This window comes from Chelonoidis abingdonii, chromosome 10, assembly GCF_003597395.2.
Source record: "Chelonoidis abingdonii isolate Lonesome George chromosome 10, CheloAbing_2.0, whole genome shotgun sequence".
In the NCBI taxonomy this organism is placed as follows: domain Eukaryota; kingdom Metazoa; phylum Chordata; order Testudines; family Testudinidae; genus Chelonoidis; species Chelonoidis abingdonii.
Genome location: NC_133778.1, coordinates 1,352,893 through 1,372,487, shown reverse-complemented (window position 1 = coordinate 1,372,487; position 19,595 = coordinate 1,352,893). Strand labels below are relative to the sequence as shown.

Sequence of the window (19,595 nt, the reverse complement as noted above, 5' to 3'; positions counted from 1 at the left end):
ACGCATGGCCTTGCTAGGGTGCAAAGTCTATTCGGCAGGGGCTCTCCAACTCCGCGTGTCCAACCAGCAAGCTTTCCTTAGCCGCTATAGTTATAACACCTGGGCGGCAGCGGGTAAATTCAAGGAGTTGCTGCCACAAGATGCCCGGCAGGAGTTCTCGGCCATCCTCGACGAAGGAAAGAAAGTGGTAATAACTTCCCTCTAGGCTTCTCTTGATGCCGCGGATTCAGCTGCCAGGACTCTGGCCTCTGGCATGACTATGCACCGTATCTCGTGCCTGCAGGTTTCCGGCCTCCCCCCGGAGCTCCAACACACGATCCAGGATCTCCCATTTGAGGGCCAAGGGCTATTTTCGGATGAAACTGACCCTAGGCTGCAGAACCTAAAAGACAACAGGGTCATTATGCGCTCATTGGGAATGCACATGCCAGTGACCCAGCGCAGGCCCTTCCGACCCCAACTGCACCGCCCTTACCCTCAGCCCCGGCAGAGGCAAGACTTCGCCAGACGGCGAGGCAGAACCAGTTGCCAAAGGCAATCGGGCAACCAAGAGGGCCAAAACCAAAGCTCCCCAAAGTCTTCCTGAGGGCCAAAGCCTTCCTTTTGAAGGTGCGCCCGAGGGCGTTGTACCAGTTTCTTTAAAGGATCCGTCCCCTCCCTTTTCCAACCATCTTTCCTTTTTCCTCCCTGCGTGGTCCCAGCTAACATCAGATCGTTGGGTCTTACGCACGCTGGAATTTGGATACCACCTCCAATTTATTTCAAACCCACCCCACCCCCTTCCCTTGTCCCTCTTCAGGGACCCCTCTCACGAGCAACTCCTCCTGCAGGAGGTGCAATCTCTCCTCGCCAAAGGAGCCATAGAGGAGGTACCGGAGCACGAGCAGGGCAAGGGGTTTTACTGTCGCTACTTCCTAATCCCCAAAGCAAAGGGAGGTTTCAGACCCATCCTCGACCTGAAGGAACTCAACAGATACATGGTAAAGTTGAAGTTCCGTATGGTATCCCTGGGGACCATTATTCCATCCCTGGAGACTGCTATGCCACCCTCGACATGAAAGATGCCTACTTCCACATAGCCATCTTCCCCTCACAGGAGGTTCCTCCGGTTCGTGGCCAACCGCCGACATTTTCAGTTCGCAGTCCTCCATTCGGACTCTCTACAGCCCCAAGAGTATTCACCAAATGTATGGCTGTAGTCGCCGCCCACCTCTGCCGCAGTCGGATACATGTATTTCCGTATCTAGACGACTGGCTCATCCGCGGAACCTCTGAGGCACGTGTCCTCAGCCAAGTCCACATTGTCAAGGACCTTTTCCTACATCTCGGTCTAATGATCAATGCGGAAAAATCGACTCTGATCCCCACTCAGAGGATAGAATTTATTGGCGCCACCCTGGACTCCACTCTTGCCAAAGCCTGTCTACCACTGCCACGATTCCAGACTATGGCAGCCATCATCCAGAGACTGCGAACGGCGCCGTTGACTTCGGTGCACAGTTGCCTCGCTCTCCTGGGCCACATGTAACGAACTACGCCAAACTGCGCCTCTGGCCCCTCCAGTCGTGGCTCAACTCACAATACCGACCAGCCAGGGATCCTATGGACATGGTCGTCACCATTCCTCCAACCGTCCTAGACTCCTTACAGTGGTGGCTGGATCTGCCATGGTGTGTGCAGGGCTCCTGTTCCATCCGCCCCAGCCGTCGGCGTCCCTGACAACGGACGCATCATCCCTGGGTTGGGGAGCTCACCTCGGACACCTGCGCACCCAGGGCCTTTGGTCATCTCAAGAGCTGACCCTCCACATCAATGTCCGGGAGCTGAGAGCGGTCCGCCTCGCTTGCCAGATGTTCCAACAGCACTTACAAGGTCATTGTGTGTCAGTATTCACCGAAAACACAACCGCCATGCACTATGTAAACAAGCAGAGCGGCACGAGATCTTCACCCCGTGTCAAGAAACCTTACCTCTTTGGGACTTCTGCATAGCCCACTCCATACACCTCATCGCATCCTTTCTCCCGGGAGTTCGGAACACGCTGGCAGATCACCTCAGCAGATCCTTCCTTTCCCACGAATGGTCACTTCACCCGGATGTTGCTCTTTTGCTCTTCCAGAGGTGGGGGTTTCCCGATAGACCTCTTTGCATCCCGCGGGAACAGGAAATGCCACACATTTTGCTCCTTTCAAGGCCTCTCACCGGGTTCAGTTGCGGACGGCTTCCTTATACCGTGGCCGACGCACCTGCTCTATGCCTTCCCACCATTTCCGCTCGTCCACAGGGTCCTACTGAAAGTACGCAGGGACAAAGCCCGCTTAATCATGATAGCTCCAGCGTTGCCTCGGCAGCACTGGTACACCATGTTGCTAGACCTATCCATAGCCGACCCTGTCCCCCTGCCTCTTCACCTGGACCTGATCCTCAGGACCACGGCAGGCTGCATCACCCGGACCTTCAGTCCCTCCACCTCATGGCATGGCTCCTGAGTGGCTGACCCAGTCTGAGCTGCGTTGCTCTGCCCCGGTGCAACAGGTGCTCCTGGGTAGCAGGAAGCCTTCCACTAGAGCGACATATTTGGCCAAGTGGAAGCGTTTCGTGTGCTGGTGTGTGGAGCGGAACTTCCTTCCCACCGAGGTCTCCATTCCCAACATCTTGGATTACCTCTGGTCCCTCAAACAACAGGGCCTAGCGATATCATCTCTGAGGGTCCATTTGGTGGCCATCTCTACCTTTCACCCAGGGGAGAATGGCCGCTCGGTATTCTCACACCCGATGGTGTCTAGATTCCTTAAGGGCCTAGAGCGCCTTTACCCCCAGGTACGCCGCCCTTCCCCTACATGGGACCTTCACCTGGTGCTAGCCAAACTCATGTCCACCCCTTTCGAGCCGTTAGCAACTTGCACCCTTCTCTACCTCTCAAGGGAAACCGCTTTCCTGGTGGCCATCATATCAGCGAGACGAGTATCGGAGCTTCGAACTCTCACGGTAGATCCCCCATATACTGTATTCCACAGGGACAAGGTGCAGTTGCGACCACATCTGGCCTTTCTCCGCAAAGTGGTATCAGCCTTCCATGTTAACCAGGAAATCTTCCTACCTGTTTTCTGTCCAAAACCACATTCGTCTCCCAGGGAGCAACAGCTACACTCTTTAGACGTCTGCAGAGCGCTTGTTTTTTATATCGAGCGAACAAAGCCATTTCACAGATCCCCCCAACTCTTTGTCACAGTGGCTGAGCATGTCAAGGGCCTACCCGTCTCCTTGCAGAGGATTTCCTCCTGGGTGACGTCATGCGTCTGCAGCTGTTACGACTTGGCTCATGTTCCATCGAGCCGCGTTGACTGCGCACTCTACCAGGGCTCAGGCCTCATCAGCTGCTTTCCTCTCTCATGTGCCCATTCATGAAATTTGTCGTGCAGCTACCTGGTCCTCAGTCCACACCTTTGCCTCCCACTATGCCCTGGTTCAGCAGTCTAGGGATGATGCAGCCTTCGGCTCTGCAGTATTATACTCTGTGACATCTCACTCCGACCCCACTGCCTAGGTAAGGCTTGGGAATCACCTAACTGAAATGATATGAGCAATCACCCGAAGAAGAAAAGACGGTTACTCACCTTTGTAACTGTTGTTCTTCGAGATGTGTTGCTCATATCCATTCCAAACCCACCCTCCTTCCCCACTGTCGGAGTAACCAGCAAGAAGGAACTGAGGAGTGGTCGGGTCGGCAGGGGTATATACCCAGCGCCATAGCGGCGCCACTCCAGGGGGCGACCTGCCGACCCACCAGAGTTGCTAGCATAAAAATCTTCCGACGAACGTGCACGCGCGGCGCGCACACCTAACTGGAATGGATATGAGCAACACATCTCGAAGAACAACAGTTACAAAGGTGAGTAACCGTCTTTTCCTGGCAATATCTGGGGCTGTTGGAACAAAATTAGATTGGTTAGTGCTGCATCTCTCACTTCCTGCCCAGACTCTTTGGCTAAACAAACCCTTTGACAGAAGTCCATTTGTTCTTGATTTGTGCACACGGGAGAAGGAGGGGTTTTGACATTTTGTTGCTCAAATCGCCACACCCTCATTCTCTGCGTCTTCCAAAGCCCAAACTGATACTCTTTTTCCTGATGTTTTCATATTATCACTTTGAACACTTTAATGTGTGTTTTTTAATTTTTTGTATTGGTTGAAGGCTGCAGGATCAGAATGGAATATGGGCAGAGTTTTGGATCGTGCCAGTTCTCATGCCACAATTGGATTATAGGGCTCTTTGCTACACAATGCAGTGTATTGTGGTGCTATCTGGTTCTCCTCCCACCCCCATGTAATTACTTGAAATGCAGCTTCTAAGTCCTGCTAAAGGCATATTGCTTTTTTGGTCAGCTGGCTCCCCTTCCCCACACAGCTCCTCCTGTCTGACAATGGAGTGAAACAGTGTGGCTTTTCCAGTGTCAGCATATTGATGGCATGCTTCTCATCTGAAAGTTTGGAATTCCTTTACAGTGAACAGTTCTGGCCTTCTTTTTGTCTGACATGAGGAAAATCTATTCCAGAAAAACAAAAGGAAATGTAATCAAGGGAGAGTTTAGAGGGGGGGCTACATGCTTCCTTTCCAATCTTTCCTTCCCCTACCCCCAAGCGCCAAAAGGTTCTGTGCATGCCAAGTGAAATGGTCTATGCACGGCATGCCATTTACTTCTAAGGGGCGTGCTCAAGAATTTTTTCACAGCAAATGCATTGTTAATGGAAATTCACTATTCACTGAGGCACCAAATTAAATCTGACTCCTTGTAACATCTGCAATATACTTACCCATGATGTGGGAGATGGCTACAGGTCCTGTGAAATAGGACAGCCTGCATATGTTTAAACTTGAATTATGTTATGTTTGAGATTGTTGGCACTATATTGTATTAGATTCTAAACATTGCTGTTCTCCGTGAGGCCTGACCTAAGAATTATTGCCCAGTTAGGGGGTGATTGTTTCTTTTAACCAACACAGCTATGCCGCTGAAATCCCTAGCGTAGATGCAATTGTACCAGTGTAACTGTGCTTATACAGGCCAGGTCTACGCTATAGATTTTTGCAAAGCCAGATTGATATTGATCACAGGTGTGAAGAAGTGTGATTTCTGACTGGCATAGCTGTGCCACCGAAAGCCTCTAGTATAGACGGACTTATAATGGCAGAACTGAGCTTTTGCTGGTATTGCTTATTTTGCTCAGGTCAGCGAGGGGAGGAGACTGAAATAAGCTAAGCCAGCAAAAGCTCACCTTTGCCAATATGAGCTGTGCCTACGCTAGGAACGTTTGGCAAATGTAATATACTGGGGTAGCTATATCAAAAAGCACTCATAGTATAGACCTAGCCAAAAGTAGAGCTTATGTTGTTTGGGGGACCTGTCCTCAGCGTATTTACTCTGATACAGTTGCATCCACCCCAGATTGTTTTGCCAGTATAACTATACCCTCGTCAGAAAAGCTTCTTTCATCGAATCATAGAATATCAGGGTTGGAAGGGACCTCAGGAGGTCATCTAGTCCAACCCCCTGCTCAAAGCAGGACCAATTCCCAACGAAATCATCCCAGCCAGGGCTTTGTCGAGCCTGACCTTAAAAACCTCTAAGGAAGGAGAGTCCACCACCTCCCTAGGTAACCCATTCCAGTGCTTCACCACTCTGAGTGAAAAAGTTTTTCCTAATATCCAACCTAAACCTCCCCCACTGCAACTTGAGACCATTACTCCTTGTTCTGTCATCAGGTAACCCTGAGAACAGTCTAGATCCATCCTCTTTGAAACCCCCTTTCAGGTAGTTGAAAGCAGCTATCAAATCCCCCCTCATTCTTCTCTTCTGGAGACTAAACAATCCCAGTTCCTTCAGCCTCTCCTCATAAATCATGTGCTCCAGCCCCCTAATCATTTTTGTTGCCCAACGCTGGACTCTTTCCAATTTTTCCACATCCTTCTTCTAGTGTGGGGCCCAAAACTGGACACAGTGCTCCAGATGAGGCCTCACCAAAGTCAAATAGAGGGGAATGATCACATCCCTCGATCTGCTGGCAATGCCCCTACTTATACAGCCCAAAATGCCGTTAGCCTTCTTGGCAACCAGGGCACACTTTCTTTGAGTTACTCTAGTTGCTAAACATTCACACATCTCTTTTTAGGGAAACAAAGATGTTCCCTTGCCTCAGGTATTAACAAACTCTTTTTTTTTTTTTTTATCACCAGGGTTGAGAGGTGTGAGTTTGGATAAGAACAGAGACAAACAGTTCATCTCCTGTCTGCATTTAGAATGCAAAGGCTCTTGAGCCCCAAAAGACACTCTTATGTGCACATAAATGTAGGAACTTTTTAAAAGTTCTGTATCGCCTTTCAACTTGCAATTTCAATTCTGTCCCGTTATTCTCATTGTTTCTCACTATTTAAGGAGGACAGGAAAGAAACCAACATCACAGAGAATAAGGTTCATAACACAATTCTCTACACACAGTAACGTTAGCACAAATTTCATAGGCATTAAATCCATGTGTTAATCTTTCTCTGCCCTGGTAAGATTGACCCAACAGATAGTAAGAGCTACAAAGAACTCCTTATGGAGGCGCTACCGGTGGCTTTGTACTTAAGGTTTTGTGGAGTTTAGAGTTAAAGCAGGGTTTCAGTTCCTTTGTAATGGATGAAGAGTCGTGTTTGCCATAATCAAAATTAGGACATTTACTCCTACAGCACAAATTTGATTTTTGGGAAGGTTACAAGTAAATACATTCATTGGATTAGGAGTTCAAAAGAATTTAAAAGTTACTCTTTTGGCTGGTATCTAACTTTTTTTTCCAGGTCCCTTTGCTTTGTTTTTACACTTCAGACTTTACGTAGAAATAGATCTACATAGTATCTTATATACAGGCTTTAAAAAAAAAAACCCAGCAAAGTTATCAACATTCTCCCTCATTAATATTTCTCTGTGCACCCAGTGACTGACAAATGAAATATGTTTGTTGACAAATGAAAGGTGGGGAAGACTGTAGAACAGGGCTCTGCCTAGCTCACCAAAGCAGAATAGCTATTCTGAGAGTGCTTGACTGTCAAAGCTCAGGCATCCTTTCCAGTTGCACATGTTCAAAGATTCTTAAAAGCAGGGATCCTGTCCTGCACTGTTTTTGAGCTGGACACTAGTGGAGCTCTTGCCCTGTGGACATGAGGAGGCATGTAGATATTCACAGTCTGTGGCCAGCAGCATCCTTTGGCCACACAATGGCTCATGGCAATGGGGGAGTAGTGGGGAGGTATCCTGGAAGAAATAGAAGATGTGGTATAAGAGGTCATGTGAGAAGGAGGTTAGAGAATAGGCTGGGAGTTAGGAGTCACTCAAATTTAAACTGGATTGGCGCTCATAACTTTTTTTTAATATTCTGCACATACAGTTTTCTGGGGGAGCTGATAGATGGCTCATGCCTTTGAAAACTCTCATCCAGAGCCTAAACTTTTTAAAAATACCACTACATGTTCATGGCAGTGAACAATTTAATTCCTCAAGTTTTCCATTCAACTTCCATTCATTACATGTAGTACAAGGCTCTGTGTGTGTGTGCATGCACATGCACATGCAAACTGAAGTATACAGTAATAAGAAGACCGTTTAGAAAGTTTTAATATCCAGCATTTTAAGTAGGATCAGATAATGGGACTCAAAGGAGGGGACTGGGCACTCAGTACAGACTACAGTATATACAGTGTCTTGAAGAACGCTTGGATACAGAGTATATACAGTAATATACATTTAAAATTCTCTATTTCTATTCCATTTTTTTCAGCTTGATCCTCTTCCAGAAAAAGTCTTGCAGCAGAGAGCAAATGCCAATGCAGTGCATTCCATGGAAAAAGTAATTGAGATACACAGTGAGTATATATAAGCTTGGCTCAGATAATTCTCCTTTGAGCTGTCTCAGACAACGCTATTTTGACACCTCCATCATTTTTACGATGATAGTAAATAAATTCTCCCGAGGTCCGCTAGATTTACTTCAGCTGGTTTGCTGATGGTCAACGTACAGTGAACACACCCTGTGCAACCACGAGCTGAACATGCAAGATGCCGAAGTGAATAACTGTGTAAGAGTGTCTACATAGCTCACAGCAGCAAGCCTCCCAGTACAGGTTGATAGATGTGGGCTCACACTAGTGCTCTAAAAAGAGCTGTGTAGACATTGTGCTTCAGGCTGGAGTTCAGGCTCTGAAATGTCCATCCACCGGGAGCCTTAAGGCACAACTTCAAAGCCCTGTCTACGCAATTTTTCTTATCATGCTAGCAGAAGCCTGACTCACTGCCCCAGACTGCGTAGACATACCTGTAGTGTTCAGACATGAGGTCAGACAGCAAGATGATTTGTTTATCTTTTGGTTTCCTTTCTCTCACCCTAACCCAAAACCAACTATAAACCCAAGTGATGCATTTCTCTTAGCAATTGTACGCACAAAGCATATTGTCCTACTGTTGGTGAAGAAATTGAGGTTGGGGGTCATTTGTTAAAGGAACTAAACACAGGTTAAAGGTCAAGTTTCCTCCTTGTGCTGTGTGTGGTGGGATGTATGGATAGTGCTTATGTGCAGCCTCTCATGGCTGTTAAAGAAGTTGAATTGGGAATTGTTACAGCTTCTAATTAAGACTGAACATTAATAGAAGTTAAACCCAGCGTTGGGAAGAGGTGCTGGAATTGTAGGTTTGCCTATGCTTTTAAAAATAAAATGCTGCCCTGTCAGCATGGAGCACTTTGAACTCTTCTGCTAATGTTGTTTGTTTGTAGCTCCAAGAGACTCCAAGCTCAACTGGGGCCCCAATATGCCAAACATATACACACAGGAAATCCTTTCCCTAGGTTAGCTTATAATCTGAACAGAGAAGACAAATTGGAGAAGGAAAGCGCTGTCCCCATTTTACAGGTAGGGAACCAAGGACCTGAGAAATAAGGGCAAAATTTTCAGAAGTGAATAAGTTACTTAGGAGCTTTGTCACATTGGAAGTTAATTGGACTTTGGCTCCTAAGTACCTTAGTCACTTTTGAAAATGGCTCCTAAACCATTGGAGTGTTTTTGAAGTTTGCCAGAGTGTCTTGCCCAAGCTCCCAAAGGCAGCCTGTGGTGGAGTAAGCACTTAAACCCATTTCTTCAGTTCATTGCCTCAACCACAAAACTGTTCTTCCTTTTTCCATATATTCTTCCTTAGCTCTAAATTTCTGAGGATTTTTAAGAGTCCAACTGTCCTTGCTGCTGCTTCCTCACCTAAACCTAGCTCAGGGGTTGGTGATGTTATAAACATCTCCACAACCAGGAATTACAAAGTTTCCAAACTGCCATGGGGCTTCAAGTGAGGAATAAGCAGCAAAAGCAGGTAAACTCTGCACTTAATATCTTCCACCTGTTTTTAACCGTTCAAAGCAGAAGAGCAGTTTCATTCACAACCAGTGATTCAGCTCTGGTTTTGGATCCAAAGTTTGATTAAAAGGATGCTGGTGAAACATATTCAACAAAGTCTTCAGCAATGCTGGGCGGAAGTTTGTTTTCGTGTGTTTCTTCCAGCACTGAATGGCCATAGAATCCAGAGTTCTTGGCAGACAGTAATTCTGACTTCGACTGTGTTAACCTGTCAGCCTCCTCATTCTACTTTCATTTTAAATGCACCCTATTGTCTGAAGGAGACAAACTGGGGTAAAATCCTGACTCTCCCCAACCCTCAAGCCAATGGAAAAATTCCCACTGATTTCAGTAGCACCAAGATTTTACCCTGATTTCCAAGAAACTACTTCGTTAAGAGGACATTCCATTGTGCTGTGCCCAGGTGTAAAGTTCAGACATACTGGAAAAATTGTTGCCTCTAAATACTTCAAATGTCTTAGCAAACAAACTGTTTGAGCTAATTATATGCTGGTTTACATAGCTACAGTAAACACTTACTTGAAAGCAGATCTTTATTATGACAGCACCACTGTGATAACATATGTTAACAAAGCAGCATGGCACTAAAGCCAGATATCGGCTAATAACTGTACTGTTGCTGTAGAATTAGCCAGACTGTTTATCATTGTGAATCATCATAGTTACAATGTAGAAGTAAACTGGCTTTTCCATATGGAGAACTACTCAGCTTCTCGCTTCAGGAGGCCATCATTACCTCAGGTTGGCCAGCATATTTATCAGATAACCAGATCTTCAGACTGAGCACTCCTGTACCAGATTCCTTTCCACAGCTCTTGATACTAAATTGGTCACGGTGATGATTTTAAAACCATGTCTGTATTCCAGTTCCTTCTTGTTTGCCGGCGGCGCAAAATTACGTGTGATATTTTCCCTCATTGTTTGTGAGTCCATAAAAGCAAATGAAGAGATACACTAAAAGGTCTATGAACTGTTCCATTTTTTGAAAATCATGATCTTCTCCCTCTGTCTGAGACTTTGGGCTGCACTCTCTGCTGGCAAATACTAGAGGCAGCTCCAGACTATCCAATGGGTCTCTGGATGCTTTGCCACTTGACAAAGGTTTTTCTGGCCATGCAGACAGAGCACTAGTGGTGCAGCACTCCTGCCTTTATCTGTTGCTAAGCTGGATTTGGAAGCCAAACTTTGGGGTAGCACGGGGTAGTATCCTCAACTTCATCTCATCCCCTGTGGGAAGGTACTTTTTCATGGATAATCCTCTGAACTGAACCACACTAAGTCTGTAACTTCTGTCTCTCTTTTCTCAACTTCCCCCCACCTCACCCCGTGTCCAAACTCAGCATGATCACATTGGCTAAATGGAGCAGGCAAAGGTCAAGAGATATTCCATGTGTGAGAGGAGCCATGGAAGGGCTCTGTTCCAGTTGCTGCCAGCCCACAGCTAGCGGAAGGAGCAAGAGTCTGGATGGCTTGCTGGGATCTCTGCATCCTTTCCACAATCAGCAAGACTAGGGTTACCATATTTCAGTTATGAAAAAGAGAGCACTGGAGGGGGGATACACTGAGGGAGCTGGAGGGAGTCCTGCAGCAGGAGTACTCACTGGAGAAGGGGGAGGGATAGTGTCGCGCCCTGTCAACCAGCTGCTCAAAGCCGGGATGCAGCGACAGCGTCAGTCAGTGCCTCCCTGCAGGACCGTTGCCCAGGGCTGCGAGCTGGGGACCTGTGTGGGCGGGATCTGGCAACTGTGGCTGAGGGAATGGACCAGTCAGCTGTCGATGCAGGAGAGGGACCAGTAGGGAAGCATACCAATTGAAGCTCTTTCTAACTGCAATGTCTGCTCAGAACCCCCTGGATATTGCATGTTTTTGAAAAATCTGCCTGGACAGAGGACGGAGGCTCAAAAAAGAGGCAATGTCCAGGAAAACCTAGCCAAGACTGCTCCGTGCACACCTCTTCAAGAACCTCACCACCAGGCTCCAGCTCCCTGCTGCAACCCTGAGAGTGAGAGAGCCTGCCATAAATTAGTACAGATTCAGGCTGTATTTACTTTTCCTTGTAAGCTGCATAGGGCTTAAGGAGGAAGGGTGAATGTGTCTTCCCCACACAAACCCCAGCCCCTTCATAGGCTCTGGAGAGGAGGGATGAGACAGGCTCAGATGTTAACAAAGATGTTAACAAAGCAGCATGGCACTAAAGCCAGATATCAGCTAATAACTGTACTGTTGCTGTAGAATTAGCCAGACTGTTTATCATTGTGAATCATCATAGTTACAATGTAGAAGTAAACTGGCTTTTCCATATGGAGAACTACTCAGCTTCTCGCTTCAGGAGGCCATCATTACCTCAGGTTGGCCAGCATATTTATCAGATAACCAGATCTTCAGACTGAGCACTCCTGTACCAGATTCCTTTCCACAGCTCTTGATACTAAATTGGTCACGGTGATGATTTTAAAACCATGTCTGCATTCCAGTCTTCATAGGCTCTGGAGAGCCCCTTCATAGGCTCTGGAGAGGAGGGATGAGACAGGCTCAGATGTGGTTGTGTTTAATTGGTAGGTGATATGATTCCTATATGTGTAGAGAGAGCTTTTCAAAAGTGCCCAGCGTTGGTTTTGAAAAACCAGTGGGAGTTTTAGCAAAGGCTTCAATGGGAGCTCAGATAGGGCAATGCTGAGTGCTTTGAAAATCTTGCCCATAATGTTTCAAATGTCAAGCTCTATCTGAATGCGGGATCATGGTGACCCTGAAAGCACCAAGCCCTGAGGCTGCTCACTTCTCATAATAACTAATAACATCATAACTTTGTGGTACAGCAGCTGGCCTAACAGCCTGGTTTTATCCTATGTCTCACTTAGGCAAGTATTGGCATTCACTCCAGCGTTACTCCTCCACAGTGGGGTACTCCTTGATCGAGGCACAGAAGTGTGAGACTGAAGAAGCAGAGACAGTAACAGCCATGGCATCTCTGTCAGTGGGTGTGAAGCCAGCTGACAAGAGGTGAGTTCCCTTCAATTCCATCAAACCAACAAATCTCAGAGATGGAAGCCGTTAGTAGTGTGGACAATGTGTGATGCAGTGCAGAGTCTGACTTCATCTTTTTGTCATTTCCTTTTAACTGAACACGTTCCCAGTATCGTCAGGGTAATAATTTCAACAGTGAGTAGCTCCTGCCCCTCTGTTTTATTACACCCTCTCAGATTAGCCAGGAGAATGGTGACAGTGCCAAACATGTCTTAATATGTTATACTGGTCCAAAGCAGCCGAGCACACACGTTCATCAAGACTGGAGGGAAGTCAATTCTTCAGTGCAATGATCTTGAACTGTGGAAAACTTGGAGAAATGCTGCTCTTTCCACTTGTAGCAGACTCTCCAAAAAGTTTAAAAGTTTAATTCTTAACAGCCTGGGTGAGCAAAACTTACATGGGTTGGTAGGGGAAGGTTCGCAAACTGGGTTTTAGTGGGAGTTTTGGGGAAAACACCCATTAGTGCACTAGAGAAAGCGTAACACTTTTGTACACAGCACACTGTAAATTTCTCATCCTTGTCATGCCCCTACCCCTTTTTCTTTTTCTCCCTCCCCTCATCCTGCCTCCTTTGGGTGAAATTGTTTACAGACCAGATGATGAGCCCATGGAAGAGGAGCCTCCCCTGTAGCATTCACCTTTGAGCTGGAGTTCTCCTGTTTGTTCGTCTTTGTCTTGAAGCTCTGCCAAGAAGCTTTCTCCTGTTACTCCTGCGTCCTGTCATGGTTTTCTTACAGAATACAGAAGGGACAACCAGGTGTAAAACACAGCAACAGAAAAATCTCTCCAAATAGATAGATATACGGAAAAGGAAAAACGCTGGTGAAGTGCAGCAGTGTTGAAGACAAGCACGTATGCTGGGCATTCTTCCTCTGGTCCTCAATGGAAGCCGTAAGGGGAACAAAGCCCATGAAAGTCTTTGGCAAAGTTGTCAGTTTTTTTTCTGAAAAAAATAATTAAATCAAAGATTCAACAACACAAAAGCAAACAAACTTCATTTAAAACTGGTGCTTAAAGTTTGATTACCCACAATTCAGCAATCTCCATTTGAACCACTCAACTCATCTTGTAGTTTTGTTTCTTGGATTTTTTTTAAATGGCTCTCACCTACCTGTGAGTCAGACATTCTCTTCAAAACCAGAACAATGCGAGATGGTATATTTTTAATGGGGAGGGTGGGGGAAAGAGGACTAGTCTATATATATATAGTCTTATATATATATATATACATACACACACACATACATATATATATTGGAAAAAAATACAAAAAAAAAAAGAGGAAATGGAGTTCAGAAGGAGTCGGCTTTAGTAACTCCAAAGCCATCTGAAGATGAGTTTGTGCCTTTTTTTTAATTGAGCTGATGGATTTGGTGCAGCTGGATATTCTGAAGTTTGAGGAGCAATGCCTTAAGAAAAAGAACAGCAGCAGTTTGTCAGCATATTTCCTCTGGGAAAGCCAAGAACTGCATCAGGAAGGAAGACTGGTTTGTGCTGGCATGATTACTGGAAGCAGGCATCAACTGGATAGAGCATCTCCAAAACTGTCTAAAGTTTCGATTTTTTTGTTTTGTTTTATTGCCGTGGGAAAACCAATTAAGGTAGTTGCCAAGGAAGTGGCAAATACTGTTGGATCTTTAAAATTCAAACAATTTTGAAAACAAATTTTCAAACATTTTCTCTCTCAGACATTATGTAGAAATTGAATTTACCAATCTGGTTGTTGAAGCATGCAATAGACACAACTGCAGTTTTAAGATTGGAATGCTTTTCTTTAAAAGCAACTGGCATGAGAGATACTGCTTAAATTGTTAGGTATAAATATATATATATGTATAATGTATATTACAAATGTATTCCAAGCTTAGAAATCTGATTCTTCTGAATTATTGATAAATATTTATAATGCATTTATAGAAAATAAATATATATAATAAATGCAGACTATAAAAGTAGCCATTGAAAGGTCCCTAGGGAAAGATTTATTTGCTAATTAGAATTGGTGCTTTTGGAGAGGGATCTAGTTTGAAACTTGAGCATTTTCAGGCTACAGTTTGGAAAGTTTTCAGAACACCAACACATTAGCCACTGGGCAACTACCCTAAACATTTGTATTTTAATTTAAGGTTTTCTAACAAAAAATGAGTTTTTAAGCAAGGATTATGAATTTGCTGTTAATTTTTATATTGATATTTCACAAAAACCCTAAAGAAGCCTCGTTTGTGTGACTCTTACATTTATTTTACATTTGGCAGTTGTTTTTCTGAACGGTAACGTCAACATTCTTCTTCCCTAATTTCATGCATGTACATTACTTTCTGTGGGGGGGGTGAAGTCTTTTGTACAGTGAGCAGCTTTCCACAAGTGTCAGGAACTGTTGCAGGTTGTCAGAGTTTATTTTCAGAAAGCGTGCATTTAACTAAGAGGGGAATCCAATGGTCTCTTTTGTATGATACCAATGATTGTATATTTCCTCAGTTCTGTGATACAAGCTGTGTAAAGAAAATAAGAGTTTTACCTTAAGCATAGTAGTGTTACAATGGGTGATGTATCATATCCTCCATGTGGTTTGTGGCGAGGATTATATATGGCATTAGGAGCTACCGTGTTGAAGGCTTGCCAGACACTATTGAGGCAACTAGCATTCACTCACACACACTAAGCATCTTTCTGAACCACCATTGTTAGAATTGTAATTTTAGTCCTCCAAAGAACTTTTTTTTTTCAAATTTATTTTTAAGATGAAGTCACTGCTGGGTGAGAGAGTTTTAATCTTCAGCTCCATTGATTTTTCCCTGTTGCCTTTCGGAGCTGGCCCTCAGTATAAGCAGATAATCCTTGAGTTGTGGATTTAGGTGACTAAAGGAGACCAAATTGTCACGTGTACCTTTTCAAAGCAGAGTAGGAGAGCACAGATCCCTTATCTGATCAACCAAGGGTATTTTTAATTTTTTTTATTATTATGACAACTGACAGTCATTTTATATTACTTATTTTCCAGTTCTTGAAGTAGCTGTTTTTCATTCCATTCAGAACATACTAAATTCAGGCTTGTGGAAAGAATTTGAAACATACCATGCAAGTGCAAGAGGGTTCTTTGCTTTGTTTTATAATGCAAATTAATAAACAGACACTACTGTATTTGAGTTTTTGCTAACCCAAGTACATTTAAAATTATGAAACGTTTTGGTTACTAGAACTGTCTTCAGCATATTCTAACAGTAAGGTTTATATATAAAAATGCAAAAAATGTGTATGCATTGGTTTTTTAAATGACCACTTTGCTGCTGTGATCTAAAACGTAATTTGGCTGTGGAATCCTGTGATTTCATATTTTAAATCGTTTACCCATTCATAAATGTTGGCAATATCAACATATACATGATACCTTTTGTATCCAGACCTTCCTAACCTTTTTTTCTTAATTAACAATTTTAGTATCACTTGTGGAAAATATTTGTTCCTCTTTCCTTGTGAACAATTGCTGACAGATTGAGCTGATTTCTTTTAAATTAGATGATTGGCAATAGCCTGAAATATTCAGTACCCTTGTCACTTTCAAGATACATTGTTCATTTATTTCAAATCATTTCACTAAGTTATTACCAGCAATGGAAAGACTTACCAAGACTTTACAAGTCATCAGTCTACTCCAAAGTCTCGATCACTTGGATTGGCTAAAACCTTACTTGCCTAAACCCACTCAACAGGCCACGTCTGGGTGCTCTGTGGCCTGTCTGACCTTGACTGTTGCAGGTAGAAGGGAAAGGAGGTCCTCGTTTTGGAGACCACCATTTTTTCACCCTTTCAGCTTTTGGCCTCTTCATTTCAGTAGCCTTCTAAGAAAATGTGGGTCAGTGAGCATCCAGTCCTGAGGTGAATGCTAGCAAACTCTCTGGAGTAGCCACCAAAGAGGTGCATTGCAGGGAAATTCAATGAGCACTCATTCCCTTTGCTTACTACTTCTCCTCCTGAACCCAAGCATGATGCACTTCAGCTCCACCAGCAAGAGACCAGAAGTTGTGCATCATTTTGTAGCCAAGCCTTTGGGGTGGCCCAGTACAATAATATTGTTTTTCTTTTGCCTGTTTGGAAACCAAGTAACATCTTCAAATTGTCTTACAGAGAAGCAAGTCCCAATTTGCAGTACACAATTGATCATTTTGTTTTTACCTTCAATACGAAACATTCCTTTATTAGTCGCAGTTATGCGTTCATTCCATTCTTCCTTTTTGTAACTTTTTGGGCCCACGTGTTTTATGGGCATTGATATATATAAATATATATATATAAATATATATGAATATATTTTTTTAAGTTTCCTACACCTTGAGGTTGCATGGTCTGTAAGGTTGGCATGTCTTTATATTGTATACAGATTTTGCACGCCAAACTTGGCAGCTTTGAAAAAAAATTCCCCTCTTGTGGGATTTGCAGAGACAAAAGTTGAGGCAATTTTCTGTCAAACACACACACACAGAAAGGAAGGAGAGGGAGGGTCGGGGGAATTGCATCTTACTGAACTTAAGAAATTGTGCTTTTTATTGTAAAGAGATAAATAAAAAGGACTACTTAAACATTTCTCATTTTAAGAAGAAAAAGTTTATCTAGCACTTGTGACTTACCAATAATGGAGTTTATTGTATTTATGTGGCAAACAGTGTTTTAGGGAAACTACACAGAACACGCAAAGTAAACTGCCTGTGTCAATTTAAAACAAAAATTTGGTTGGGTTTTTTCTTTTTGTTGATTTTTGTTTTGTTTTCTCTGGGAGGGCGGGGAGTTGGGCACGTCCTTTTGTTAACACATCTAGTCATTCATTCTGAGAAAAAAAGGATGTAAGGCATTAAGTCTTCAGCACAGCTGTGTTAACTTTTTTAATGACTTTGAAATGTCTCACTAGATTTCACTTTAAACAGTCGTGTACTGTGCAAGCACTGTGGTTTAAGATAAGACTTTACATCAAAAGGAATAAAAAACATTTCTTCATTGTGACGAAGCTGGGCTTGTTCTCAGCTCTGCTTCATGTACTTTGATATTGATGAAAAAGTATCCTATTGAAAGAAAATAAATAAACACTTTTCTGTGCTCCATAGTGGAGGCGCTATTTTCCAATTTATGAGGATGACAAACTTATATATATAATATATATATATATATATATATATAAATATAAAAAGGGGGGGATGGGTTTGATCATTATTCACCCAAGAGCTTATTACAGATATGTAGTATCAAAGTTGTAACTATATTATATTCTACTTTATACCTATACATGCTCAGTATGATGTCACCATTGGTAGCAGCTACCGGTTTACTCTGTAATTTAGACACAATTTCACTCTGATTGTATGGACCCTACTTTAAGTGATGGTAGCATTCTTTGTGCTAAAATTTTCTGATGGTCCTTTCTTTTACTTGGTGGAGTTGGAATTTATTTTTCTCATTTTTGGTTTTGTTTTTTTGTTTTGTTTTGTTTTTTTTACTGGCCAATGGTGTCTTTCTCTGACAGTACCAACTTCAATTTCAACTTTATTAGGAGTCCAGTATTTTGTACCACATTATGACAACTTGTTATTCTTGTGGTGTAAATAAAAAGAAAAAGTTAATTATAGTACCATCTTTGTTTCTGCTAGTGATCTTCTTCATAGCCGATGTCTCCTATTTAATTGCTTGGATCAGTCTTGTTGCCCGACCATCAGAGGCATAGTAACTGTTCCGCCTGTTAAACGTTTTCCAAATATTTCTTGGTCTAACAAAAGAAGTTCTGATATTCTGTTAGCAGCAATGGTTGATCATTTCAGTCTGTAGACATTTAAACATATTTCTTATTACTAGTGAACTGAATGTAAAATTTCTGAGGTTAAACCCACAGTTATGTCTGCTGTGTATCTTAAGAGGTATATTCCCCCAAAAGGTGTTAATGAAACTATCTGTATGTGCATCAGTAAGAGAATATACCACTGAGGCAATAAATTAAGCATTTATAATGTGTAAGAAAGGACTTCAGAACAGTGAATGCCACAAAACAACGTTTGCTGTGTTAGTCTCAGAATGTAGGCCCTGATCCTGCAAACACTCATACACATGCTTAACTATCCACACATGAGTAGCTCCATTGAGTTCACAGTGCGTGAAGTTAAATATGTATGGGTGTTTGCAGGATTGGGGCCTTAATTTTCTCCCAAAACATTTTCAACTAGAAAATCTGTCTTTCCAGATCTCTTGTGCAATTCTAAAAGAAGAAAATGAATACAACCAACATACATACTACTCAGAAAACTAACTGCCTCATTTTAATAAATCGTGTGTACTGTATGCAAACATGCAAACAAGTTGTGTATACAACTTATGTAGACTTATAATAATTTAAAAATTTGTTCTTGAAGACTGCTACAGCGTTAAAACATTCCAAAAACATTAAGTGCCAATAAGGAATGGATGTGCTCTCAAAACCCAAAAATGTCTTGCTGAAATTAATGGGCAAAGAGGCAGAAGTGTTTGCCTTTTATTGAGTGTTATGGGGCCATACGCTGTAGTTCTGGGGTTACAGAAGAGATCTGAAACAGAGCAGAAACACAACAAATGGTGTTAACAGTGGCATTTCTGTAAGACAAAGTTCCTCTAGGAGATAGAGGGCTTCGTTGAAGGTCGTGGCGGGGTGAATAGATATAGTGCATCTGCAGTTTTCAATGCTTATGACCCAAAGGTTTATTTTCATACACAAATGGGTGCTTAACATGTGAGACTTCATTCTGCATCTTTACCACAAAGCCAGTGAAGTTGCTGGTCTGTTGAGAGGTCAGTTAGCTCATCAATTCACTGGACACATTGTTCCCATTGAAGTCAATTTCTTATTCCCCATTGGCTTCAATGGGAGCATAGTTAGGCCAACACTGGGTGCTTTTGAAAATCCCACCCATAATCTATAACCTTATATCCTAGAGGTCATGCACCAGCGTTAACCTCCTACCCACATATTTTCCAAACAGGAAGATAGTTAACCCAATTAGGTCATCTTCTGTTCATGATCACATATAGAACCCTAGGAGGAGGAAGATTCTCCTATCAATGTTCAAAAAAAACTATCATGAGATACCATAGTCATGCAGCCTTCTGAAGTTATTCTGCATCA

The 19,595-nt window shown here is 43.3% G+C and overlaps 1 protein-coding gene and 1 pseudogene across 10 annotated transcripts in view; both read left to right on the top strand.

The window, feature by feature from the left end:
• HDAC4 (histone deacetylase 4) overlaps nt 1–18,077 on the top strand; it is a 494,934-nt gene extending 476,857 nt beyond the window's left edge. For all 10 annotated transcript variants that reach the window (XM_075069863.1, XM_075069860.1, XM_075069862.1 and 7 more), the window contains 3 exons: nt 7,816–7,900; nt 12,292–12,433; nt 13,052–18,077. In XM_075069863.1, the coding sequence (XP_074925964.1) occupies nt 7,816–7,900; nt 12,292–12,433; nt 13,052–13,091 (267 nt within the window). In that variant the 3' untranslated portion in view covers nt 13,092–18,077. The remainder of the gene's footprint in view (nt 1–7,815; nt 7,901–12,291; nt 12,434–13,051) is intronic.
• LOC116819480 (uncharacterized) lies at nt 16,720–18,170 on the top strand (annotated as a pseudogene).
• The last annotated feature ends 1,425 nt before the right edge of the window (nt 18,171–19,595 follow it).